At 50.5% G+C, this 25,961-nt stretch overlaps 3 protein-coding genes across 7 annotated transcripts in view; all 3 read right to left on the reverse strand.

Moving 5' to 3' along the window:
- Window positions 1-281: 281 nt before the first annotated feature.
- On the reverse strand, window positions 282-5,360 carry LOC111160163 (deltex E3 ubiquitin ligase 3). Its single transcript, XM_022523046.1, is given in 7 exon segments — window positions 282-980; window positions 1,311-1,528; window positions 2,496-2,882; window positions 2,884-3,232; window positions 3,592-3,668; window positions 3,860-3,924; window positions 5,273-5,360. Coding segments are annotated over 5 exon segments (1,059 nt in total). The 5' UTR covers window positions 3,621-3,668; window positions 3,860-3,924; window positions 5,273-5,360; the 3' UTR covers window positions 282-904.
- Window positions 5,361-6,722: 1,362 nt separating this feature from the next.
- Window positions 6,723-18,072, reverse strand: LOC111160140 (phosphatidylinositol-5-phosphate 4-kinase type 2 gamma). Of its 3 annotated transcripts, none has more exons than XM_022522997.1 (10): window positions 17,824-18,072; window positions 14,921-15,018; window positions 14,155-14,251; window positions 13,667-13,810; window positions 10,623-10,769; window positions 10,393-10,431; window positions 9,722-9,835; window positions 9,100-9,367; window positions 8,819-8,922; window positions 6,723-8,634 (listed from the first exon to the last, which is right to left on the reverse strand). In XM_022522997.1, the coding sequence occupies exons 1-10, from the start codon at window positions 17,995-17,997 to the stop codon at window positions 8,554-8,556; spliced, it is 1,266 nt and encodes a 421-aa protein (XP_022378705.1). In that variant the 5' UTR covers window positions 17,998-18,072; the 3' UTR covers window positions 6,723-8,553. The 3 variants fall into 3 exon arrangements, with proteins under 3 accessions (XP_022378705.1, XP_022378706.1, XP_022378707.1); XM_022522998.1 differs by having other exon boundaries at window positions 14,155-14,220; window positions 14,944-15,018; window positions 17,824-17,997; XM_022522999.1 differs by lacking the exon at window positions 13,667-13,810 and having other exon boundaries at window positions 17,824-17,997.
- A 3,211-nt stretch (window positions 18,073-21,283) lies between these two features.
- Window positions 21,284-25,961, reverse strand: part of LOC111160138 (kinesin family member 5A) — a 30,565-nt gene continuing 25,887 nt past the window's right edge. For 2 of the 3 annotated variants that reach the window (XM_022522990.1, XM_022522989.1), the window contains 3 exons: window positions 25,640-25,722; window positions 25,210-25,237; window positions 21,284-24,747 (listed from right to left, as the gene is read on the reverse strand). In XM_022522990.1, coding sequence (XP_022378698.1) covers window positions 24,669-24,747; window positions 25,210-25,237; window positions 25,640-25,722 — 190 coding nt within the window. In that variant the 3' untranslated portion in view covers window positions 21,284-24,668. The remainder of the gene's footprint in view (window positions 24,748-25,209; window positions 25,238-25,639; window positions 25,723-25,961) is intronic. The other variant, XM_022522988.1, reaches the window with a different exon arrangement.

Consider the following 25,961-nt stretch of genomic DNA (forward strand, 5'->3'; position numbering starts at 1 on the left):
CCGCCCCCACTCCCACCCGAGCCAAACTTCTCAAAGGGGTAGGGTTTTTGCTTTCTCTACAACCAAAGTTCAATAACAAACAAACCCCTCTTAATCCCGATCCAGACGTGGATGTGTCAGGAGCCCACTAAATCGTGCCGTCTCCCCAGGCACTCTGGAGGCAGAGATAGGGGAGACACACAGGGATTTCCCCGATCGCCACCCCCTTCCGCTTCTCAGCAGGTTCCGCTCCCCACCCCACCCCCACCCTGGTCTACAGAACAGAGCGGGTGTGGCAGAGAGTTGCATATTTTATTTTATTTTTATTAAATTAAAAGCTACAGTCTGGCGGCGATTCCAGAACAGGGTAAGGAGGCTCCTTATAGGGGGCAGAGAAGAGCGGGAGACAGACGGACAGAGGGAGACACAGGAGAGAAAGGACAAGGTTAAGGTAGAAGGGGGACTGTTTCTGAAGAACACACAAGGCCGGCTTCTTGGGGGCACACCTCGGCCCCATTCCTCCTCCCCTACAGCTAAGTTCAGCAGTGGAGCAGTCTGTGGGGGCAGGGGCTCAAGAGACCCTCCTTCCCCACCCAGGTCCTTTCTCAGCTTAGTCACTGGAGCACAGCACATACCAGAAAAAGCCAAGGGCAATGGAGGGGGTAGGGAAATTGGGAGTATGTACAGGGGGAGGAGGGGAGAAGAGCCTGGGAGATCCCTCCGCCAGAAGGGAGTGGCTCACTGCACTGAAGCACTTGGCCTGTGGGGGACAGGGGAAGGGATTGCCCCCTCCCTCTCTGAACTCCTTCCCCAAGTCAGACTGATCCCCTGTTTGTGTGGTGTGGGGGGCAGAGGGAGAGAGGAGAACAGAGGCTTCCGCTGGGTCCTATGGAGAAAGACAAGGGCTTGGCAAAGGGGATGTCCTTCAGTCATCTGTGATACCCTTGGCTCTCAGCTCTTCTTGCACCCGGGTCAGGTAGGTGGGGTCCGGGTACCCAAACCTGGGAGCAAAAAGGAATGAAGGATTAGCTGTTGCAGCTTACTCCTATTAGCCTCAAGCTCACCCTCATTCTGGGTGCCCCATTCCAGCCCCTCCTCACCGCCCCTAAGGATATCCAAACGGGAGATAACTTAGCCCAGTTCTCCTTATTTTTGTAGGTTAAGCTGGGCATACTGGACCAGGCTGAATGTAGAGAAACTGGGATGGAAGAGGTGGTTGAATAGTTTGGGGGTGGTCCTCTGCAGTGAGGAAGTTCCCACAGAGAGAGGGGAATACTGGAAATGGAGAGAAGGGGAGGGGCCAAGGGAAAGGAAATGAAGGAGGGTCGCACAGCTGGGGTCCCCCTGTGCAGCTGGTCTTGTGGTGGATGTCGTTCCAGGTGATGACATTCGGTCTCCCTGTGGTCATGGACGTGCCGATGGTGAAGGTGAGACGCTGGTCAAATGCTTTGCGGAACAGGGTCAGCACCTTGTTGCCCTCAGGGCAGTCCGGGAGGTAGGCCACCCTTGTGGTGCCAGGATACCGAACTCCTGGGTTTGGATGTTCAGCCTGGGAGGAGGGGGAAGCAGAGAGGACAGTGAGCAGCTGGGCATCTGAAGGCCCATGATGCCCATGGAGGGTCCCGCTGGCCAGTTGTCTGTCTGCGCATCCCTCGAGGATGCTGATGGGGCAGCAACAGGCTGACGGCCTCTCAAGGAAGGAGAGGCTTCTTTGAAGGGTTTGGACAGCAGGAGCCTGCTTTTGGACAAAATCCTTACAGTTAAGTAAGTTTTTTCTGCTGCCTCAATCCTTCAAGCCTCAATGCAGCAGCGAATGGATTCTTAAAAGTGATGGAAAGTAGCTGGTCCTTACCAGATAACTCAGCAGAAACGTGAAGACTGAGAATAATCTATCTTCCAGCCTTCCCTTCTCCACCTGAAAACGCTCCCAGTGTTTCTCGGCCTGCCTAACCTGTTCCACTTTCCCATTACTCTTCTTCAGAGCTTCCCCGGCCCTCTGCAAACCAGGACCGAAAATTACTCTTGCTTCGTCGATCAGGAAGACACTGGATAGGCCCCTGACCTCTCCTGTTTTAACCTTCCACTGTCATCAAGGTTTTCCTCTCATTAATCCGGACCGAAGTAACACTCAGTGCTCTGTGAGGAGGGTCGGATCCCTTCCTGCTGTGCCTGCCTGCCCTGAGCCACCCCCTCCATAGACCTCACCGCCGCCAAGAATAGTTGTCGACATCCAAGTTCACCACGGAAATAGTATGCAATTCCTTTCTCTCACACCTGATTTTCCCGTGTGCCTTGGAGTCGTGGGACAGAAAAGCTGGGCCTGAAGGGGACCTCCTAGCTCAGGGGCCCTGAGTGGGAGGGCATACTGGGAGCCAGCAAGACTCCCTCGCGTCTAACAAACACACTCCCGTTCACCCAGTTTCCCTAGGTCGGAGAACACACTCGGGGCAGGGCGGGGGTCGGGGGGCCAAAGTGGAGGAAACCAGAGGGCAAAGGCAGGCCGTAGGTCTTCTTACCCCCTGGACACCGGGCGGGAAGACGTACTGGATGACGATGGTGCCGTACTTCTCATAGCTGGGCAGCAGGAGCGTGGCGTCCTTAGAGACCAGCATCCGCCCATTCTGCGGCTGGTTGCCCACCAGCTGCCCATAGAAGCGGCCACACATGGGACAGGCCTTTTTCACCTGCAGGGCCCGGGTGATGCAGCCCTCACAGAATGAGTGCCGGCACTTCTCCAATGTCTTGGCGTTCTGGATCTCCCCCAGACAGATGGGGCAGGTGCTCTCCTGTTCTTCAGCCTCCTCCCGAAGGCGGGGAGGAAGGGGAGGAGGGAGGGGAGGAGGAGGGGGGGGAAGCCCCCGGGCCCCGGGGGGGCGGAGGGGGGCCGGCCGGCGGGGGGGGGGGGGGGGGCCCTGGGCGGTGCAACTCAGGGTGCTCCCCGCCACCCCCCAAAGCCAGGCAGCCCATAAGCTCGCCCTGCCTCTGAGCTTTCTTCAGCTCTTTCTCCGCCTCTTTTAGCAGCCCCTTGAGAGCCTTCCGGGCCAGGTAGAGCCCATTGGGAGGGGCCGGGGGAGGGCCCTGCGGGGAAAGCTGGAGGACATAGATGTCAGAGGTCTCGCCATCTATGAGGATGGACACACGGTGCTCCTCCCGAAGCCGGGCCAGCCGGGCTGGGGTCTCCTTGCTCAGGAAGTCCCACACAGGCTTGGAGACGGTCACTTTGTTCTTGCAGGTGCCTCCACAGGCTGCCATTCTGGACAGGACGAACGACACTGCCCCCAGGGTGAAAGGGACTCAGGGTGGGGGGGTCCCCATTTGACAAAATCAGTGCCTCCTACTTCAGGTTCCTTTCCAACCCTCTATTACCTCTACTATCTTCAAGTCCAACCCCCAACTCCTCCCCAAGCTCATTTTCTGTCTCCTCTTAGCTTTCAAAACCCAGCACCCACCGAAGAGCAAGAAAGTTTCTATAACTTTATTACTATCATCATCTGAGCCAAGCACCAGTCTTGGTTCTCTTTACACTCCTCCCAAGATCACAGAAACCATCCGGCCCTCCTCCCTCTGGGTGAAAACTGGCTTCTTTAAAGGGAAGGGAGAACTTTTGCTCACTTTGATCCTGAAGAGCTTAGAATTGGCATGCAGGCTCTCTCTCACTGTCCCTGCTCCCTACTTGTAGGTTGTGTGACCTGGTGGGTGGAAAGGAAAAGGAGGGAAAGTGAGAAACCTGTACCCCCTCCCACATGCCCCAGCCCAGCAGCCCATGTAACAGAAGACTGGGAACCTGGGTGTAAGTTACTGGGAATGGGATTACTTGGCACATGGAATGGAGGAAACCAATTTAAAGGCGAAAGCTGAGTTTCCCTTGGGAGGCAGATACCTGGAAAGCCCATGGACAACGAGAGCAGCAGAAATCCCTCTAGTTCCACACTCAGCTGACCAGGACTAGGGGGAAGGGGGAGAATAGAGAGTAGAGGCTCCTGATGAGAAATGTTACCATACCCCCCCTCACCCCCACTCCACCAGCAGGCCAGAAACAAAACAAAAACTCCTCTTCCATTTCCTCTCCTCTTCTGGAGAACTGCCTCCCCAGCCTCTCCCAAGTTGCTAATGAGGGAACTTCAACACGCTAACTTTCCTCTTTTCTTCCCCAGCTCTGAGGCTCTAAAGAAAGCCTAGGGCACAGATAAGAGAAGTCAGGAAGGGAAAAGCCCACACAGATAGAGGTCTTTCTAGCCACCTCCCTCAGATCACATGAGTAAGACTGTTCCCTATGATCCCCAACTCCTCATCCTACCCCATATTCCCAAATAATTCAGCCCCTATTGCTAGGGAGCCTTCTTTGAGAGCTAACCCAGTCCCTTCTGCTGAAGTCTGTTTGGAATGCGAACAAAGTGGCCGCAGCCCCTAAATAACTTCCGGTCACCTTTTTAAACCCTGCCTGGGGGCAAGCAGTAAGCCTGTCAGCAAGTCAGTCTGCATTTAGGGAGGGGTGGGGCTCAGCAGGGGCTCAGCTGGAGGAGACTTCTGTTTCCCCTGAATCTTACCATGTTCAGCTATAGAGCTGTCCCTGCAACACCCCCAAATGTAGCTCAAATAGAAAGAGGGGCCATTAGTGTGACCTCAGTTCCTTGACTGATCCAAAGGGGAGCGGCTCTCTGTTTGTGCCTCCATCATAGTCCCCTCAAGGCCAGATGCACCTCTAGATTCAGAAAGTGAAACAAAATCCTAGAACCTCAGCTCATTCTGTCTATCCAAGGTGGAACACCCCCTCTCCATCAGAGGGAACCCAGGACCTAGATGTCCTTAGCCTCAAGTCCTGCTGGCACAGAAGAGGGAGGCGGGGCCACAGCTTATGCTGGGTCTCTGATTCCTCTGGGGCAACCCAGGCCGGACACGGGGCCAGTCCCTCCCTCCAGACAGAGGCCAGACGGGGACAGCCGGTAAGGGCGAGGGTCTCTGGGGGCATCAACTGAGTCAGCCCCACCCATCCCCCATGACCTCCTGCAAGATCCAGAACCAATCCCCACGTCCCCCTCTCGCCGGAGCCCCCAGAGCCCCACCACTGGGTGGGGGTGCATGTCGGCCGATCGCGGTCCCCAGAACCCCCAAATGGAGGCCAAGGCAGGAGGGTGATAGGAAGAGAATCGCCCAGGCGTGGAGGGGGTCCCCGGCGCTGCGCGCAGGTAAGAAGGCGGAGGAGGGGGCGCAGGGGGGCAGGGAGGGCGCGCGAGGGGTACGAGCGGGGTCCTGGGGGCGCGCGGTGGGTGTGGGGGGCGCCGGGCTCACCTACCTCCCGTCAGCGCCGCCATTGCCGGTCACATGACTGAGGCTGTTGCTGGGATGACGGTCTGGGCCTTAGCAACAAGGGGGGGGGAGACCCCGAGAAGGTGGGGGGGCAGTTTGCAGAGGGGGTGCAGATTGAGAGAAAGGGTAGAAGAACGGCACCCGTTTGCCCCGTACAGGTGATAATCACCGTTTCCCTTGACCCCCTTCCATCCACGAGCCCCTGCCTTTCCGCCCCAAAACAAAAATGGAGGCGCCGTCCCAGTCTTTGGAGGGAGGGGGTGGCGTGTGGAACCGAGGGTAGGAGGTTAAATCTCTTAGAGACGCCACCCTTTTTGCTTCCCTCTCCCGGGAGGGGCCCTCTCCCTTTGCTTTTCCAGCCAGCTGCGTGGCAGCTTCTGCAAGCTGGTGGTGGATGGGTGGGCGAGGAGTGTCGGTTTAGGTAGGTGGGGAAGGGGACAATTTTTTTTGTGATCCTTATGCTATTGCTAGAAGGACCTTTGAGGAATAATTTGGGATGGGAAGAAGAGTCATAGTAAGAAAAACACTGGTTCCAAAAAATAAACATACCCCAGGACTAAACTATTTCAATCCCTTCCCTCCTTGCTTGCCTTTTCCTAGATTGTTACCTTCTGTGACCCCCACAACCCGCTCCCAGATGGGTGTTGGTAAGTGCCTCTGACTTCTGTTTCCACCAACAGGGATAGCCTCAGTAGGCTATTGCAAAGTGCGAAGTGAATGCATCTTTCAAAAAACGCCTCGGGGTGGGGGCTGGGGGTATTAAGTCTATGGTTCCAATAGAGTTAAAAACTCAAATTAAAAGCGGCTCTGCACTGTTCTGCTTCCCACATCAGAGAAATCTCCGCCCCCAGTCCAATTCACTTCCCTGGGGCCACATCAAGCCAGGTTTTTCCACCAGCCAGAAGACCTCCTCGGCCAAACAGTACTGGATCTCCTAGGCTGGCAACAACTTCTATTCATCTACCCCTTTCTCCACTCCCCTCCCTCCAACTCTGGGCTGGAGGGTTGGTCTCTTTCTTCACTTTCCCAGGACCCTGCTGTACTACTCATCCTGCTCTCCAGACAGAAGACATCTTTCCCAGGAAGCCTGGGGAAACACCCAGTTCCTTCTTTTAGCTCCTGCCAGTGTGCTCTGAGAGGTTCAGTCACCTTTACAGGAATGGGTATGTGACCAAGCCCAGAACCCTGGGGGAGAGGGGAGCATCACATCAGCTGTTCTCCATGGCCCCCCAACAGCTGAACTCCCACAAAACTGGGAGTAAGTTTTCCATTCCCATGCACACCCCTCACAACCTTTTAAGTTCACAGCTATCTATCTAGAAACCCACATTCTTAGTTAGGGGTCCAACATCTTAAAGGTCGGATCTGGTCTCCATACCCGTAAGCACAGGGTTCCTCAGAAAGGGGGTGGGGGGAGGCATGTCTGTGAAGGAAAGTGGATTCAATAACTTATTTCCTATATAGTGACAGCAGTGGGAGTAAATACACAAGATCTTTATTAATTAATAAAACAAAAAAGAGGAAAACAGGAGCAACAAAATGAAGACCATACTGCTCATGATACATCAGCCACATGGTCAGAAAACCAATTTCTAAAGAGCGACAGCTGCTGGTGTCATGGAGTTTTATTGCATTCAACAGGGGAAAGGTAGATGGTTGGAATGAAAAAGATGAGCAGGCCTCTGATAGGAAGATATTATAGGGGCTCTAATCCTTAACTGTGGACTCCTCTTGTTACTTCCTTTGGAGCAAAAGATGGAGAGGAGAGAGGAATTCTCCTTTATGACTATATGACTTCTTGTGAGACAGATCAGTCCACCTAGATACAAAGAATCCTTGCATCCCCACAGGCCAGTTGCTAGTGCTCATCTTTATGTTAAAATAAAGTGTGGAAGCCATAGAGGGGATAGAGAGTAGCAAGAATGGTTGCCTTGGCCCCAAAGGCATCAGAGGATGGGGAGGACACTATCTGGGTCATCAGAGTCCTCTACATTCTGAGACTATCACATGGCACTTCAACTCTTTGGAGGGGGCTGGGTGATTGAGTTATGGCTCTGACTCCTCTCTGGGGGTGGAGAGTGAAGATGACAAAGAAGTCCATCTGTCCCCTGGGAGACACAGTTGCAGAGATGAGACAGAAAAGTACAGAATAACAAAATCCAACTAGAAAAAAAGGGTCTGCAAAGGGCCTGGGAAGGCAGTATGCTAGGTGCACACCTCCAAGAAATAGAGGAGAGGAGGGTCCCACACTTAAGTCCTTCATCCTCTTGAGATGACCAGGAATGACCCAGGGAGAGAGATTCCCTTCCGCTGGGAATAAAACCTCAGGGATGGCTAGACATGAAGAGAGGAAATTTAGCACTGGGATGGACCTTGTACCCTGGCCCATCATCCCAGCCTCCAAAACTGCCCACACCCCCACTGAAGGGTTCCAGCCCCAGGATGGGTATGAGGTCCTGGCAGAGAGCAGCAACAGTCAAATGTCTTCACCCAGGCTTGAACACATTGGCCATCTCTGGGCTCCTGTGCCCAGTACGGGGGTGGGCACTGAAAGGAGGGTGAGGGAAGAGACTGGAGAGTAGTCAATTCTTCACAGGCACCTTTTCCCATTCCCTGTATAATTTCAAGTGTCCTCCTGGGTCCCACCTCTGTGAAGTGTCAGCCAGTTCGCCCCTCCCCACCCCAGTAGTGTGTAAGATGGGCCATATCCCATCACATGTGTGCATGCCAGCACCCACAGCTGTAGTATCTTGGAGGTCCTCTATCCCAGGGCCTACTGGGAAGGAAGCAGGCCACAGTGAGGTCTGTAAAGTTATCAGCAAAACTCAGGCCCTCCCAGTTCATCGCACACAGCAGAGCGCATCTGGAGTAGCTGCCTGAGCCAGATCCATTCGTGCAGTCAGGTCCTGAAGACGGCAAGTAACCCCCTGCCCCTGTCTCCTCCTATGTTCTAGAAGCAACAGGACATTTACAAAGATCAAGGCACTTGGGAGTGAGTCAATAGTAACACTCTAATGAAGCAAGGAGAAGGGTTGGAGGGGAGGGAGAAAAGGAAGAAAACCGTACAGGGGGAGACAGGATAATGTATTTCTGAGGGTCAGGAGAGCCTACTCGACAAGATGGAGTGATCTGGATGCAGGGAGCCTGTAGCTGGGACTTTACAAAGGGGGAAAAGAAGAAGTAGTGGTCAGCATATCCACAATTCCCCCAAGGCTCTCAGAACCTTGCCACCTTGAACAGAAAGCAGCAGTCAGCAGAGTCAGTCTCTTAAGCGAAGATGTTGGTAATAAAATCCAGGAATCGCTTAGCATACTGCTCAGGATGGACAGTGGAGATCTCTGCCCCAGCCTGTGAGAGGAAGTATGGAACACCATGTCAGATCACCCCTCCCCTCCCTGCCCCCCCATTCCACTACACACCACTTCCATACCCGGCCCTTCGTGCTTTTGCCACCCCACTGCTCTGGCACAGAGGGCTCCCTGTTCCCCAAGAGTCAAAAGACAGGAAAGGAGAGGCTTTGGGGAACCCTCACCCCATGCTTAACAGTTTTGGCTGCATGAGCTGCCTTCTTCTTGGCATCATACTGTGTCAGGATGTCGATGAGGCCCATGAAATACACCTCCTTCTGGGGGGCCCCTGGGGACAGAAACGAGCAATGAAGAGCAAGTACAGTCCCAATTCCCTTTCCCCAAGAACCAGTCAGATCTGGTTTGAAAAGCTAACCAGACTCTCTCCCACCACCCTGATCTCAGTCCACCACGGCCAACCCTCGCCCCCCACCAACACCATTAATATTCCCAGGATCTCTCTCACCCTCAGCACTCCGGATGGCGTAGACGTCAATGAAGGACTCAAACTCTCCAGGGCCCAGGGGCCGATGAGAATGGATGTAGCCGCCGATACCCTCAGGGGAGGTGCCATAGGAGCCCACCAGAGCGGGTGGTCCTGTCAGGCCACAGTCCCCATCCCCCTCCGACTCCTCCTCCCGCACAGGCCCCTCCTCCTCTGAGTCAGAGCCCCGAATGATGTCGTGGATGCCCAGCAGAAGGCTGTAGTCCATGATCTTCAGCTGCACTAGGAACTGAGACCCCACTGACAAATCAGATCCCTCAGACCTCCTTCCCCACTCCCAAGCACCACCCTACGCCTCCACTCCTGAGTTTCTGGGGCCCTCCTGGGGAAAGGAAGGATGAAATTGAGGGTTGGAAGGGAACCACTGTCCTTTAGTACATCGATGTCCTGGTATCTTGAGGTCATCCTTTTAGCTGATTCTAGCCACTCCCTCCATGGGTCACCTCTAAGGGTTTTTCATGTCCCATACCCAACTCCCCTACCTGCAGAGAACCCAAAGAATAAAGGGAAGGGGAGCAGTTCCCTCAGACTAGGAATGGGGAGCAAAAGGAACACCCTGTTTCCCAAGCACTCTGATCATCACCTCCACATCTCTCTTTAGCTTCTCCAGAAATACTTTCTTCTCCTCTTCACCAATATAAACCTTCTGGTTCTTATTGAGAAAATCCATATCCTTAAGGGTGGGCAGTTCTTTAACCTGAAAGTAAAGGGACATCTTAGGAACACATCCCTTCCCCCAAGGTCTCAGAGAACAATGCTCTCTCTGGGGCTCTATGCCTAACTCAGTGGCCTTGAGGGGTGAGAGCTCTTCCAGCCCCTCTCTGCCTCCACACTGCCCCAGAGGCTGCTCTCAGCTCTAGCAGCTTCTCCAAACTCAGTCACTGCCATGGTACTCCACATCACATCCCACCACCTTCTGCTTATGGTCTTCAGTCAAGACCCCTCATGCTGACTTTTCTTTCTTTTTCTTAAGCAAAAGCAGCTGCTTGAATACAAGAACCCAGAATGGGAGATAGAGGGTAAGCATTTCTCTCTTGAAGTCTGTCATCTCCAACCATCATCGAACCTTCCAGATGGGACAACCCACACCAGTGAGACAGCAGCTGACCCCTGGCTCAGCACCAGTCCACACCTCTCTTCCCTTCGGTGGTTTCAGATAAGAACAAATAGCTGGTGACCCCTACCTCTATCCTAAGGAGGTCCCTTCATCTGCCCGCCCTCACCCCTCACCCTATCACTTAATATCAGTATCACCTTTTCCTTATCGCTGGCTTCTCGGGATACTAGGGAGCCCTGTGGAGAGACCCAAAGACCAAGTCAGCACAAGTGGCTAAAAGAATAGTTAGGACCCAGCTCCAAAGATGAGTACTCAAACCCACAGTCTTCTTTCCTTTGAAATGAACTGTCTAAATGCCCTCCCAGGCCCTTCCCCACTCTTGGGCCAGTAGGAGCCTCTCCCTCAGCCCTAGCTGGCCTCTCCTTACCTTGAGGTCATACTTCCTATGCACAGGAAGACGGTGGCTAAACATGTTACGCATCACGAGCATGTAGCTGTCCTCGTTGTCCACGCTGACCCGGTACATCCCCAGGAACTGGGGCAGCAGTGTGCTGCCATGGCATTTCACAATGTACTGGGGTAGAAGGGAGGAAGGAATGTGGAGAAGCTGAGGCCTAAATGCTCCAACAGCCCAGGGAGGGGAATGCAAATACCACCATTCCAGGGTAGGCCAGACAACTTCAGGGAGAAAGGTTAGCAGGTCAAAAGTGGTGGGGGAAGGGGGACACCTGGGTGGCACAGTCGGTTGAACATCTGATTCCTGGTTTCCACTTGGGTTATGATCTCAGGGTTGTGAGATCAAGCCCCGCAGAGGGTGGAATCCGCTTGGGACTCTTTCCCTCTTCCTCCCCCTCCCCTTCTGTCCCCCTCCAAATGCATCTCTGCATTCTTTCTCCCTCTCTCTTCCTCACATAAATAAATAAATAAATAAATAAATAAATAAATAAATAAATAAATAAATAAATAAATCTTTAAAAAAAAAGTGGTGGGGATTTGTTAAAGAGGGCTGTTTCTGAACCCTCGTCTCCTCTGATTTATTCCATCTGTATAAGGTCTCTCAATTTTAAAGTTTTTATTTGGAGGGGGCACAAGCATAAGGGGGGGGTGCAGAGGGAGAGGGATGAGCAGACTCCCTGATGAGTTCAGAGCCTGGCTCAATCCCAGGACCCTGGGATCAGGACCTGAGCTGAAATTAAGAATCCACTGCTCAGGGCGCCTGGGTGGCTCAGTGGGTTAAAGCCTCTGCCTTCGGCTCAGGTTATGATCCCACGGTCCTGGAAATCGAGCCCCGCATCGGGCTCTCTGCTTAGCAGGAAGCCTGCTTCCTCCTCTCTCTCTGCCTGCTTCTCTGTCTGCTTGTGATCTCTGTCTGTCAAATAAATAAATAAAATCTTAAAAAAAAAAAAATCCACTGCTCAACCAACTGAGCCCCCCAGGCACCCCTAGACCCTCTTTAAGTACAATTGGTCACAGAACCGGGGTTAGAAATTACATCTGCTTACCAATGAAATGATTTTACCTAGACTAATGTTTCCTGGCAGGCTAGATTCCTATAGTAAAAATGTTTGCATGATGGCTCATAATTTGGATTCTTAAAAAACGATTCCTCTTTCAACGCAGCTGTCTCAGTATTGCTGCCTACTTCTCTCCAGAGCCAGCCTTCTCAGGAAAGTAGTCAACCCACTTCCTCTCCTTCACACCTCAAACCAGTGAAATCAGATTCAGACCCTCATTTTTCCTCTGAAATCTATATCTCCCTTCCTTAAATCCCTCAGTCACCAAATCCTATGGGCATTCATTATAGTTATTGTCGTATTTCAACTTGGGGGCACTTGATAGTCCCGACCAGTCTCTCCCTAGAACTCTCTTCACCCTGAGCTCCCACTATTCCACTCTTCCAATTCTCCTCCCTTCTCTCCCCATATCCCACACAGAACAAAGAAGGGCATCCAGTGACTCAGTCTCCTTTATGGGCTCTCCTCTCTCCTTGCTTTTTTCATTTCTTCTTCACATACTTCCCACCAATAATCTAGTCTATATTTCTGGTTTTAATCACTATCTATTCACCTGTGACTCTCAAACCTACACTTCTACTTGCCTGAACTCCATTCCCCAACCACTTACGGGACATCTGTATCTGGAGGAATTGCAGAAACCCCAAGTTCAACGTATGTAAATCACAACTACCTTCTCCCCAAACTGGTTTCTTTTTCTGCTTCCCCAATGTTCATGAATGGACACCCAGTTATCCCAAAGCAGGAATCTAGAAGTGCCTTGGCCTCAACTCGCCAAGTCTCCCACAGGTCTTCCTCTGCATCTCGGCCACCAGGGCTCCTCCAGCCTTGGTCCTTGCTCACCGAGACTGTTCTCCTTCCCTCCTACCTGCTCACTCTTCACTCCTGGGAGTTCCCTCTCCAGCCCAATCTCGAAAACGCAGTTGTGGGGCTATTTCTAAATAACATACCTCTCTCACAGCTCTGTGCCTTTACAAGCTTTCCTTTGCCTAGATTGCTGTCTTCCACCTTGCCTAAGGAGTCCATACCAGTCTTTCAAGCATCAATTCCTATGATACCCTTTCTATAAATCTCTCAATTTGTAAGAAAAAATAAAATAACAACAACAACAACAACTCTCCATGAACCTCCCAGTGCACCTCTTTCCCAGGTAAGTTAGGATGCTCTTCCCCTGCACCCCCACAGTGCTCCGTCCACGCCCCTGCTACTACACACACCCTGCTGTGTGCTAATGCTGCTCTCCTACCCTCTGCCATTGGACCAAGAGATCCTCCAGAGCCTCTTCCTCATCCACCTCTTTCTCTGCTGCCTAATGGAGGGCCTACTGGTAATGGACATTCAGTGTTTGTTGAATAAACCAGTCATTTTTCAAGTCATTTTCGAGTCTCATTTATTCCTGGCTCATTGACCTTGGGGAGATATATTTTTTTAGTAGGAAGATATTCAGGTTGTGTTTTTCTCACCAAAATATTCCAGAAACTCCACATTCCAAGTTAATCTGATCAGGCAGAAGAGCCTCCCTGACCCCACTTTGGACTGGATATGATCATGGCTTCTCCCCTCCGGTTTATCCCCAGTTGTGCACTTATCCCGATTTCCTCCTCAAAACCACATTTGCTCCTGACAGATTATTTGGTGTTAACACTTCACCTAATTCTGGCTCACTCTATAGTTCATACTTTACTCTACACGTGCCCTTTATGTAACAACCCACAGCAGTTCTAGATTGTAAATACCAAATGAGAAGGAACACTAACTTATCCCATTTAGTCAGACACAAAGAGGTATACAGAGGCTTTTTCTGAAATTCTTAGTTTTCAAAAACATGATGTCAAGTGCTTCTTGGGCAGCAAAATGGGTTGTAGGGAGAAGAGAGAGGAAGTTTCCTGACATACTCTAGCAGCTAAGCTATGAATAGAGAGGAGAGGGCAAGAGTGAAGCTGGAGAGCCGCCTGACCTGGTGGTAGTTGGAGAGGTTGCTATGCATGTCAGCAATGTCCTCACTGGATACTTCTTTGATGACCAGAGTTCGATCGTAGGAGATAAGGAAGCGACCATCACTGCCTTCACTTTCACTCGGGGGACTTCGGGTGAGGGACACCTGCAACACAGGCCAGAGGCTCTTTTCCTCTTTGTATGGAGATGCAAGTCATAGGATAATGGCCAAGTGACTGTGTCTGAAAGTGGATAAAACCCTTGCATAAAAGATTGAGCAAGGGTTCTTCATCTGGACTGAATGAAAGTGAAAGCAAAAATTTTAATGTAGCTACATGTTTCCCCAAGGACAGGGTTAATAGCTTTCATCCGATTTTTGGAGATGCCTGTGACCACAAACAGGTAAAGAATCAGATTCACCAAAGCTCTCATTTCTCCAAACATGACTGGCCCAAGGATTCCCCAGCCGTCAGAGAGAAAGGACCTCCCTCACCCAAAAAGGACTCTCACCAGGTAGTCCTGGTCATCAATGCCAAATCGATCACGGAGGTTCCTGAAGACCTGGGGGCAATACTCCTTAAACTTGAAATGACTAGGCAGATTTTCTCTGAAATAGGGGTTTTCAAGGCAAGAAGACAAAGTAACAATATTACATTTATGTAGGGCTTGACAGTTTACAGAGCACTTTCACACATTTACCTTATTTGATTCTCATAAAACTCTTGTGAAGTCCTTTAAAGGTATATTATTCCCATTTTATAGTAAGGGAGACTGGGGCTCAGGGTGGTTGAGTGACCTGCTTCAAACACACAGCTGGTAAGTAGCTTAAGCAGGACCAGGATTTAATGCCCGTGTAAGCAGCACTGTTTCCCAAATCTGAGGCAAGTTCGAGACATCCTAAAATCAGCAATAGGTGCCACTGTTTTGAATGGCATCTTCTGATACCAGAAGCACCTAGGAGACTCAGATATTTCTTTCAGGGACTCTCTATCAGACACTAATGGTAAGGCCATATAAATGTACTTACTCTGTGGTATTGCCAGGCTAGATGAGAAACAAACTATTACAAATATATGAAGGTGTACAGAGCACGGTAAGTTATTTTAATGGTTTCTTTGCATGGTGCTGAATTTCTGCACCAGGAACGGGGTTAGAACACACAACTTGTAAATTGTCTTCCATATATAAAACCTTCAATTCACTGAATCTTAACTCTTAAAATTATGTATTACTTTCTTCTAGGAAGGTTGACAGAAGAGCAGGGATCTCCACATACCTGTGGAAAAGGTGATTGTTGACCTTGATCTTGGAGCTAGCCTTAAAGTCGTCTGGCAGCAGCATCACGGGGGGAGGCACCTGGCTGAGCTCATTGATCTGATAAGCCAAAACAAGAATAGGGAGCTGAGGAGGGGTGTAGAGAGCTACTTCTACACTGTGTTGGGTAAGAGTCAGAGAAGGGCAACTCAAATCTCATTCCTTTAAGAACACCGTTATGCATCTACTTGCCAAGGGTGAGAGAATGGGTCAGACCTCTTCTGCTGCCCAGCAAGGACTGAAGTAAGCAGCCCCCACACACAGCCCCTCACACTCCACCCCCGTGGAACTTCATGCTCGCAACAGTCACTTTATATTAGGCAAACCCTGTGAGCAGCTCAGGGCTATTTTTAAAGCTGTGAGAAGTTCTAAAGAAAAAAAATATCTTCAGCAGACTCAAAACACTCAAGACAAGCAGTTCCATGCTCCATGAAAAACAAAACAAAAGACTTTTTTTTTTTTTTTTTTTAAAGTAGACAAGAGAGTTAATGGGACTCTGAGGAGTCCACAGAAAGAATGAGATGTCCATGGGGCGCCTGGGTGGATCAGTGGGTTAAAGCCTCTGCCTTCGGCTCGGGTCATGATCCCAGGGTCCTGGGATCGAGCCCCACATCGGGCTCTCTGCTCAGCAGGGAGCCTGCTTCCCCCTCTCTCTGTCTCTGCCTGCCTCTCTGCCTACTTGTGATCTCTGTCTGTGAAATAAATAAAAAAAATCTAAAAAAAAAAAAAAAAGAATGAGATGTCCACATCCTACAGGAGGCATCTCCTTACAAACAGGACCAGGCCTTCCAGACCACCCTGACTCAGGTCTCTCGAGAAGGTCCCCACCTGCCTGGGTGTAAAATAAAAGAAGAGCAGCTGATTTCAAAGGGAATGCAGGCAGGTAGGCAGAGGATATGAGCTCATTAGCTATCTGTTCCTGAAGTCAAGCCAACCCACGGCCCAAAGGGTGCAAGCAACACATGCTCTGCTTGGCCCCCCCAGAATCAGCCATCTGCTAATTCTGGGTAGCAAGGGAGTTCCTGTATGAAGAAATCCCGAAGAGATGTGTTTTCTCCTCAGCGTTGTCACAGTACTGCTCACCCACCTCTAACAGCACACTTATCACATGACTAATGGCTAGTTTATGTAAGTTCCCCATCCACACTGTGAGCTCTTCCGCGGCAAGGACCAGTTGTAGCTGTCTGTGTCTTTCAGGTTCATAGCTAGCATTCAGAACAAGGGGTCCTGAGGTGTTTCTTAACTGAATAAATGGATGCCTTCCCTATCTTTACTTGATCATTTGACAGAGGTTATGAAGTGCAGTTTAACCTAAATCCCACAGATTGCAGTGAAATTGTGCTCCTCTCACTCTCAGTAAAAAAGGAGGACAGAACATATTCCTTCAGGAAAAAAAAAAAAAAAGTCACTTGAGATTCCCAGCCTACAATTCAGCTATAGTTCTTCATGCCCCCTCCTCGCCACCTGCTGTTAAGCAGGCTGAATCATCACTAAGACATATGTTCAAGGAATTCTCCATTCTAGACACTTGAAGTAAATGTGGGTTGGCTGCAGGGTGGGGTGTTGGAGCTAAAGTATATATACCTAGGGAAGCTGAGGCAGCTCTCATGTGTAACTTCCTCAACCCTCACCAAAGAAAAATCCTCCCTGTTCAGCTTCCCAAAGGGATGGATGGGTCACCTGGAAAGTTGACATGAGAGGCAGCTCTACCTCCATCGGCGTTGTCCATACCAAGCGCCTTAGCATGGATACTCTGGGAGCGGTCCACAGAACCACAAATACAAATACAGACCCTCCCTGCAACGGCATTCTAAACCATATATTAAGGGGACAAAAAATTGTATTCTTCCTCATCCTCGTCCATCTCTACAACCCTGCCATGACTGTAACCATTCAAGGAAACTGATTTATAAAATATTGCCTGTTACATTCACGGTCACTGCAACCCTGCCACTCCAAATCTGAGGGAAGAGGAGCAATGGCTGTGCTTCCTTCACCTGAGTGAAGGAAAAGAGATGCACTGGCCTCTTTGGCCTCCTCCTGATTCCCAGGTGATACCCTCTACCTATTTCTAAAGTTCACCATCAATAGTGTCCCCAGGACCAGAGCCGCTCAGCTATCTATTCGGTTAAAGATGACCCCCACCACCGCACACACACCAAACACCATCACTCCAGCCAGCAATGGGAATGCAGTTAAGACCAAAGGCATATACCATACATAAGTCTTAATGAGGTTCAGGGAGGATGGCTTCTCTGAAATGCTGTACCTCTGGAAGGGAAAGGAAGGAACAAGCAGGATTAGAAGGTCCAGGAAAGCCTGGAGCTTCCCCCAAAGCCAAGGTTCCAAAATCAAGGACAGCTGCTAGAAAGAAAAGTGAACTATCCCCCTCATTCAACTACCATTTCTGCTCCCCTCCCCTTCCCACACATAAACTCTCACCGGAGACCTCACCACCACTAACCCCTTAGAGCCACTCCCCCTAATGTCCTTCCAAGTGAAGCCGGGTCCCGGCCAGTCTCCGTGGCCTGCGGCAGAGGCTGGACCTGGCAGGAAGGAGGCAGCGAGCTGGGTATCAGGTGGAGAAGGAGGAACTAGAGGGGTGGAAGAGGGAGCGGAGGGGGAAACAAAAGTCTACACTTCAAAAAAGAAACAACAACAACGTCTAGAGCGAGAAGATACGCCGGGAACACCGGAGGTTTGGTGGGCAGGGACCAGGACAGCCGCGGGGGGGAAAGTGGCAGCGCGAGGGGCTCCGGACGCGGGAGCCTGGAAACAGGGACGCCCGGAGGGGCAAGAGCAGCGCCCGGCGGAGCAAGAGCAAGTTCAGACAGGGCTTCTGGGGAGGCTAGTGCCGGGTCTCACCGAGTGGGCTACGCCCCACAGGAACACGCCCACCAGCGGGTCGGCCGCCCGGAACACCTTCACCTTCTGCTGCACGAAATGCTTCTTCTTGGTTTTGGAGGCGAAGCCGAAACCCGGGCCCGGGGCCGCTGTCGCCGCCGGTACGGTGGCCGGCGGGACAGAGGAGGACGCCATAGTCTCCCTCTCCCGTGCACCCGACGGAGTGGAAGCCGGAGCCGGCGGCGAAGCAGGCTCGCGACCCCGGAAGCGGTGCTCACCTGGGCCGCCGTCACGTGACCGGAGGCTGGCCCGCAGGCGCGCGGCGGGGGGGGCGGGGCTGGCTCCGCCTCCTGGCGCCCGCCCGCCCCAACGCCCGCGCGGTGGGTGGGCTCACCTGGCGCAGGGGCGGGCGCACGCGAGCGGCGTTCCCTGCGGGCTGCGGACTGTCTGCCGGGCGGGGACCTGCCACTGCGGCGGTGGGGGTGCGGCCTGGGCTGGCCTAGTTCACTCCCACGTCGGCGGCTCGTTTGCGGCAAAGTCGTTGCCTTCCGGTTTTGCCCGGTTTCTAGGAGTAACCTCTCGCCTGAGGCTCACCCAAAAGTATTTCTTTACCAAGTAGGAGATCCCCTGAGTGGTTTCAGTGCATTAAAGGGGCTTTTACAAGGACCCCTCAGACATCATTCTTCTGGAGGGTGACTGGAGTATTCCAAAAGTGTAGGCATGAGGTGGTGAACTAAATCAGTGGCTGTTGGGATGGACAGAAGGGAATGGCATCTAAAGTTAGGGTTTGATGTCATTTTGGAAAATTCTTCACGGATGTGCGACTTGAGGGAAAGGGAGACCTTGGGATTGAATCCCAGGCTTTTGGCTAAGGTGAGGAGACACGGTGGTGGGGACATGAAATGGGGCAGTTTGGTGAAAAGTTCAGTTTGGTATGTGTTTGAGGTACCCGAGGGCAATTGAACATATGAGCTCAGAGCTCAAAATAGTCTGGGCTGGGGATACAGACTGAGTAATTGTTAACTGAATCTGGGGGAGTGGGTGGCACCTTCCAGAGAAAGCAAGAACCCTGGTATAGTCCAGCATTTAAGAGGCTAGTGGGAGAGGGGCACCTGGGTGGCTCAGTGGGTTAAGCCTCTGCCTTGGGCTCGGGTCATGATCTCAGGGTCCTGGGATGGAGCCCCACATCAGGCTCTCTGCTCAGCAGGGAGTCTGCTTCCCACACACCCCCACCCCGCCAGTCTCTCCACCTACTTGTGTCTCTCTCTGTGTCAAATAAATAAATTTAAAAAAAAAAAAAAAAGAGGCTAGTGGGAGAAAACTGAGAGGTAAAAGGAACCAGGAGAGCAGGGTCACAGAAACCAGGGAGTAGAGTTTCCAGGAGGAAGGAGTGGAGAGAAGTGTCACGTGTCATGGAGAGGTGAAGCAAGACAAGGATGGATAAGTGCCCATTGTATTTGGCAACTAGTGAGCTTCAGAAAGCAGTTTCAGCAGAACAAGAGCCAGTTCAAGGTGGGTGGAGGAATGAATGGGAGGTGAAGAAGTGGGGAGGGGAAGCTTGAGACTTTGTCAGGAAATTTGGCTGTAAGAAAACAAGATGGGGGGGGGGGCACCTGGTTGGCTCACTGTTAAGGTTAAGCCTCTGCCTTCTGCTCAGGTCATGATCTCAGGGTCCTGGGATGGAGCCCCGCATGGGGCTCTCTGCTCAGCAGGGAACCTGCTTCCCCCCAACCCCCACCTGCCTCTCTGCCTACTTGTGATCTCTGTCTGTCAAATAAATAAATAAAATCGCTAAAAAAAAAAAAAAACAAGATGGGGAGTCACTTATAGAGAAACAGTAAAAATACACTTTTCAGGGCACACACTTGGCTGGCTCAGTCAGTAGAACATGTGATTCTTGGATCTGAGGATTGTGAGTTTGGGCTCCACATTAAGCATAGAGATTACTTAAAAAAATAAACAAAAAAATAAAAGAAAAGAAACACACTTTTCAAGGAAACCTTACAAGGCAAAGGGGAAAAATCACAAAGAAGATGCAAACAGCCTATCTGCATCACTTTTAGATCTTATATTTTTTGGGTCTATGTTAGTATGTCAAGAATGAAGGATCTAGAAGGGACTTGATTTAGTCTGGAGAAGAGAGATTTATCGCTTGTTAAGAGCAAGAAAGGAAAGGATCGGTGCAGATATAGGTAAGTGTATAGGGATAGACGGCAGACGAAGAATTTCATGCTCAGTTGCCTTCATTGTTTGCATGGGAGAGGAGGTGAGAAGGGATCTGGAGGAGTTTTGATCAGCTGCTCTGGGAGGCAAGGGAGGAAACCAGAGGGATATACAGAAGCGGGAGCAACACCAAAGAGCCAGTTAACTTCCTAGGCTTTCAGTTGCCCCAGTGTTTTGGTCATGCACTTTTCTCCATTCATCTCAGAAGCTCCAAGGTATGAGCGAAGAGAACACATAAGGGTATGCTCTAAAATGGGGGCCAGGGGGTGCTTGACTGGCTCAGTTGGGAGAGGACGTGCCTCTTGATCTCTGGGTCATGAGTTCACACCCCACATTGGGCATACCAGTTGCCTACTTTAAAATAAAATAAAATAAAACAAATTAAATTAAAATAATAAAATTAAATTAAAAAATAAAATGGTAGGGATTAGAAGTGTGAATGTGGTAGATCATCTTGGGACAAGAGAACTGAGCTATTGGCAAAGAAGCAATGGAATCCCACTGGAGGACAGAATTGTCACTGGGACTGAGGTGGTGGTCTGGGGGACAAAATGAAGAGAATGGGATGCCATTTTTTGTTAAAAATTACAACCTAGGGGTGCCTGGGTGGTCGTTAAGCACCTGCCTTTGGTTCAGGTCATCATCCCAGGGTCCTGGGATGGAGCCCTGCATTGGGCTCCCTGCTCCTCAGGGAGCCTGCTTCTCCCTCTCCCACCTCTCCTGCTTGTGTTCCCTCTCTTGCTGTGTCTCTGTCAAGTAAATAAATAAAATCTTAAAACAACAACAACAACCTAGATTGATGTCTACCAGTAGTAGAATGGTTAAATAATAGGATAAGTTTATAAAAAATTATATCTATATTTTAATGAGGTAAATTTTTTAAAGATTCATTTATTTACTTTTTGAGAGTATGAGAGAGTATGCAAGCAGGGGAGGGGCAGAGGGAGGGAATCTCTTAAACAGACTCCATGCTGAGCTCAGACCAACAACACAGGCTCTATCCCACGACCTTGAGATCATGAACGGAACCAAAATCAAGAATCGGATGCTTAATCCATTGAGCTGCCCAGGTGCCCCTATTTTAATGAAGTATATCTATGTATAATGACATGAAAATATCTCTAGAATAAATTGTCCAGTGGGGGGGGGGACAAACAAATGTGTAAATATATAGAAGAACATCTGGAAGGGTATGTACCACACTTTCAAATGCAAGTAAGGGAGCGGGACTGGGGAGGGATAAAGATTGACAACACCACAGAGTCATCATTGCACTTATTTTATTTTCAAGGTATCTATGTACATCAAGTAAATACACACTGGGGTTTGTGCGGTTTGGTTTGTCTTCCACGCTGGCATGCAACATTTTGGCAGATGTGAGTGGGCAGACCAGGTGCCCCTGGGGGTGACCCTGGCTCTCTGGAAAGGGATGCTGGGGTGGGGGGGATGTAGAGTGAAGTTTCTGGTGAAGGCCTTGTGTGTGTGTTCTTATTTATGTAAGTGAATTAGATTCCCTTACATCTCTCTCCTCATCTGCCCGACACCTTCACGTTCTCTTATGTGTTTTAAAAGAATCATTTGGTGGCAAGATTACCTAAAGCCCACTGGCTTCTCAGGTGCCCTGTTGGCAAATCTTAGCTCAAGTCTACAGGGGCACAGGCGTCTTCCTTCTTCTCCCATTGGGCCTTTCCCTCTCTGCTCTGATTAGGGGCTTGGGGCAGGGGAGCCAGGGTGAACCCCTTTCCCTCAGAGCTGTGGTTTGCAAACTACTGTACAGAGCCCTCAGGTTCTGAACTTTTAGGACCATTCAAGAGCTCCTCCATTAATAAAGCATTTTTCCAGCAAATAAAGAAAATGTAAACTGCTCAGGTCTGCGTCACTTTGGGTTATTTTTTTCTATCAGGATTCTATATAAGATTTACTTTTAAAAAGGTTTGAATATCGCTGCCTTGGATTTACTCTACACCGTCTGGTCAATTTTTTTCCCTGCATTTTTCCATAATTGCTAAGAGGGGCCCAATAGGTAAAGGAAGAAGGAACTTTTCCCCTTGAAGGAGTCCCAGGCCAATACAGCCTGTATTTATAAGCTAGCACTCACCCCGAGCTTTCTTTCCTACCTTCGAAGCTAGGTGATGGTTGCCCTGCTGCTGGGGGATCCTGTTCTTCCATCCTATGTAAGACTGGGTATGGGGACACCAGACTTTCTTGACTTGGACTTTCTTGATTTTGACCTCCACTCTCCATCCCTGTAGTTACCTAGAAAACCACCTTAGCACCATGTGGAAGGAAAGGATGTCTAAAACCAAAGTAACAGTCCTATCAATTACATGCGGCAGTGCTGGTGGGGAGAGAGCTCTCCTCTCACCACCCTCCCCCAGTCTGGAAACTCTGCTCTGCCCCTTTCTTTAAAGTGCACTTAAAACCAGATGGAGACATTATCAAAGGAATTCTGTCAAACAAAATTTGTTTTTTATGCGTAATGGGGAAAAGTCAGGCTCCAGCCTGAAAGGAAGACATCTTGAGATCAATATTTTGCCAATGAACTGGAAGGTCCCAAACCAAAAGGTGGAGATGGGAAGAACATGCAGCCCAATATGGGACAGAGAAAGGAATCCAGCTCATCGCTGTGGCAAAAATACTTGGAATTTCCCAGCCTGTTCATCCCTGAACCCAAAGAAGCAATCAGCTGACTACACTTGCCTACAACTATCACCTGATAGATGAGCAGCCATTGACAGACCGTTGGGAAGGGTCTGCCTCCTCAAATTTTCAAAATATTTTAAAGCAACTCTAGGTTCTGTTCATGAGTTCTGGGGCAGAGAATATCAAAAGGAGTTTTGAGGAAAAATGGAAATGGTCCCTGGAATAATCCATGTCCTCGGTCATTGGGGCAGGGGATCAGGGCACAGGAAGAGGAAGGCAAAAGGTAGACTTTGGAGGGTGGAGTTGCACACCCAGACTCCCTCGGTTCAGCTGAGGGATATATGAAGAAAATTCTATGCGTAATTTAGCAGTTCTTCCATGTTACCCTCCCCTGTGCTGTCTGTGAAAGGGGAGGGGGGAGGAGTCTATTTCTGTATCTTCTTATGATGCTAAGACATTCTTCTGCTTAAGGCTTTGTGTGTGCGTGTGTGTGCGTGTGTGTGTGTGTGCGTGTGTATGTGTGCATGCGTGTGAAGGATCACAGCCCTCTAGCTCCCATTTTTCCTTTTATCATCTCCATGACTAACACCACTCAGTGTGAGAGACGCATGTTTGAAAGAAGAAACATTCACCCTCCTCCCTATTGCCCCACATGAGGAGAGTATACTATGCTTAGAAATCGCTAAATACATCATTAGATACTTAGAGAGTAAGACAGAGAGAAGAGAGAGACATAGCAGCAGCTTTTGATATATAGATATAGAGTACAAAGGGATACAGAGTAAGAGAAGACATCAAACAGTACAGTTGAACAACGAGGGTTGGGAGGGAGTTGTTAGTGTCACAGACCACAGGTTTGCAGCATGCTGAGAGGAGAGGCCTCAGTCCCTCTTAGAAACTGGGGAAGAAAGAGAAAGAGCTTGTGAGGGACCACCTTCTCGCCCAGCCAGCCAACAGGAACAGGGTGACATTTGTACAAACATTGGTTTACGGTCTTGTTCCTTTACTACCAACAACCGGACACCGCTCTCCGAGCGCCTGCTCCTCTACCCCAGCCCTTCCTCTTTCTTCCCCACCCCTCTTTCTTTGCTCTTCATGCCTTTCTGCCTGTGGGTGTCTGGCCTACCATCCCGGAAAGCCCCAGAGAGGGCTTGGCTTGGACGCAGCCCAGCAAGCAACAGGCCATATTCTCTCATTTCTAGGTCTCCAGAGATGCAAAGGGGACAATAAGACAGGCTCCTAGTGTCCAGCTCTGGGCCCTCAAGCAAGTGAGAAGCCTGGGGACACACAGACACCAGGAAGGCGCCTGACCTACTGGAAGAGAGGACCTGGGGACAGAGGTGGGATAAGGAGTCTGAGAGGGGAAACACAGCTATTTTCTGCCTCTGCCGAGCAAGGTGGCAGGGGGTGCTGATGCTGCAGTATGGAGACAAAAAGTCAGCGCTCCTGGGGCATTTCCTAATGCTTCTGGGTGACCTACACAGTTATGAGATGTATGGGACACAGGTACAGGAATGAAGACAACACCTCCTTTACTGGAGGCAAGTTGTTTAAGAAAATACCTATCCATCCAAAATTATTTTAGGGTGGAGGCAGAGAGGGGGTTGAGCTGATCTCTCTCAAGATCTCCTAATATCCCCTACATTCCCCAACCTGGGTGTGGCTCTAGACCGGCTCCGCCTCTGCTCACTCTTTTTGACGTGTGGCAGTGACCCCTAGTGGCAGAAAGGCAGTACTGTGGCTACTGCTTTGGCCAAAAGGGAAGCATCAGCGGGGGAGGGGAGGTCAGTGTCCAGAGTCTGGGGGTCAGTAAGGACGCATCCCCCAGGCACAGAAAGTAGGAGCTGAGGGACAACTATATAGTAAAAGTTTTGAGATGATGAGAGAAAGCAGGAGAAACACAGAGGCGGAGGGCAAGACAGGAGGCAACCGGAGTCTGGTCAAAGGAAGCAGCCTGAAGCTACCTGAAAGTGCAGGTTTGCGGCAGTCCATGAGGGAGATTAGCTGGCTGCCGTCTCTTGGTGGAAAGGGAAAAGCTTGGCCTGCTCCTCAGCCTCATAGCCACACGGCAGGTCACTCCTAGAAGAACAGACCCAGCACGGTCAGCTCCATATAAAGGAAAACATTCCTGTCACTGTGTTCTCATAGCATCCCTATGAGACCACAAAAGGCAGGGACTACTTGGGGTTTACAGGAATACAAGAAAAACCGAAGGTGGAGAGATGGAGCCAACTCGCCCAAGGTCACAGAGTTCCCAAAGGAAGGAGAGAAAGGCAGGTCATCAGATGGCCATGCCATTTCCCCAGACCCCAAAACAGAGTGGGGAGACGCCCCAAGTGGGATTGGAGGAGGGGATGTGCTCTCTGCACCAAGAGGCAGGGAATGAGTAGATCCTCGGGACAACCAGGTGATGGAGAGGATGGTTCTCATTCCCTCCTTTTCCTGCAGGCTCCAGAGAACCTCTAAGTAGGGCACAGCGGAAATTTAATCATTTCTTTGGGTCCCACCCAGAGAACTCAAGAGCAACAGCAACTGGTGTACCTGTTGTCATTGATATCTGTGGCATTTCCTGAAGGCATCATCATGGAGAACACAGGATTAGGAGAAGAAAAAAGGATATGGCATGTTAGAAGCCATCTCCCTAAGCCCTCTCTCATCCTGACCAATTAGAGAAAAAGGCAAGACTTTAGAGTATAGCTGCCACCTGGGTCTGTAGCTCTTTATTTTCAACTACGCCAAGCTGCCTGCTCATTTTGTTTGAGAAAGTTCTCCCTGATCCCTTCTGAAGGAAAGGAGAAGGGGGAAGGGCGGGGAGGGAATAGGAGGCAATAGGAGGAATCCACTTCTAAGGTCCAAGATCCTGAAGTGATGGGCCTTGTTCAAGCTGTAGGTACAGCGTCACTGACTTTTCTTCTACTTTTCAACTTGCCCTGGGGATCCCAAATGCTGGTCACCCATCTTTTTCACTCACCATTGTCCATGTTGGCCTTCTGGTAGGAAGCCAGGGGCCCGCCAGAAGATGGGGCCGCACTGCTGGTACAGGAGTTTGCAAAGCTGGATGGAGCAGAGGAGAGAGATGCTGCCTCTGGCACCCACCCTCGAGGACCCATAGGACCCAGAATCCCCAAAAGGAGGGAGCCGTACTCCCCTCCCATCCCCAGAGAACACGGGGCAACAAACAGGGCCACAGGCTGAAAGGGCAATGCCCACCTTCTAACTGTAGGTGTGAAGGTGAGAAAGGGTTTGAAATGAAGCTACTTAGGAAAGGAATTAAGTGTCAGCCAAAAATTGAC

This window comes from Enhydra lutris, unplaced genomic scaffold (genome assembly GCF_002288905.1).
Source record: "Enhydra lutris kenyoni isolate GAN:26980312 unplaced genomic scaffold, ASM228890v2 scaffoldscaffold74, whole genome shotgun sequence".
NCBI lineage: Eukaryota > Metazoa > Chordata > Mammalia > Carnivora > Mustelidae > Enhydra > Enhydra lutris.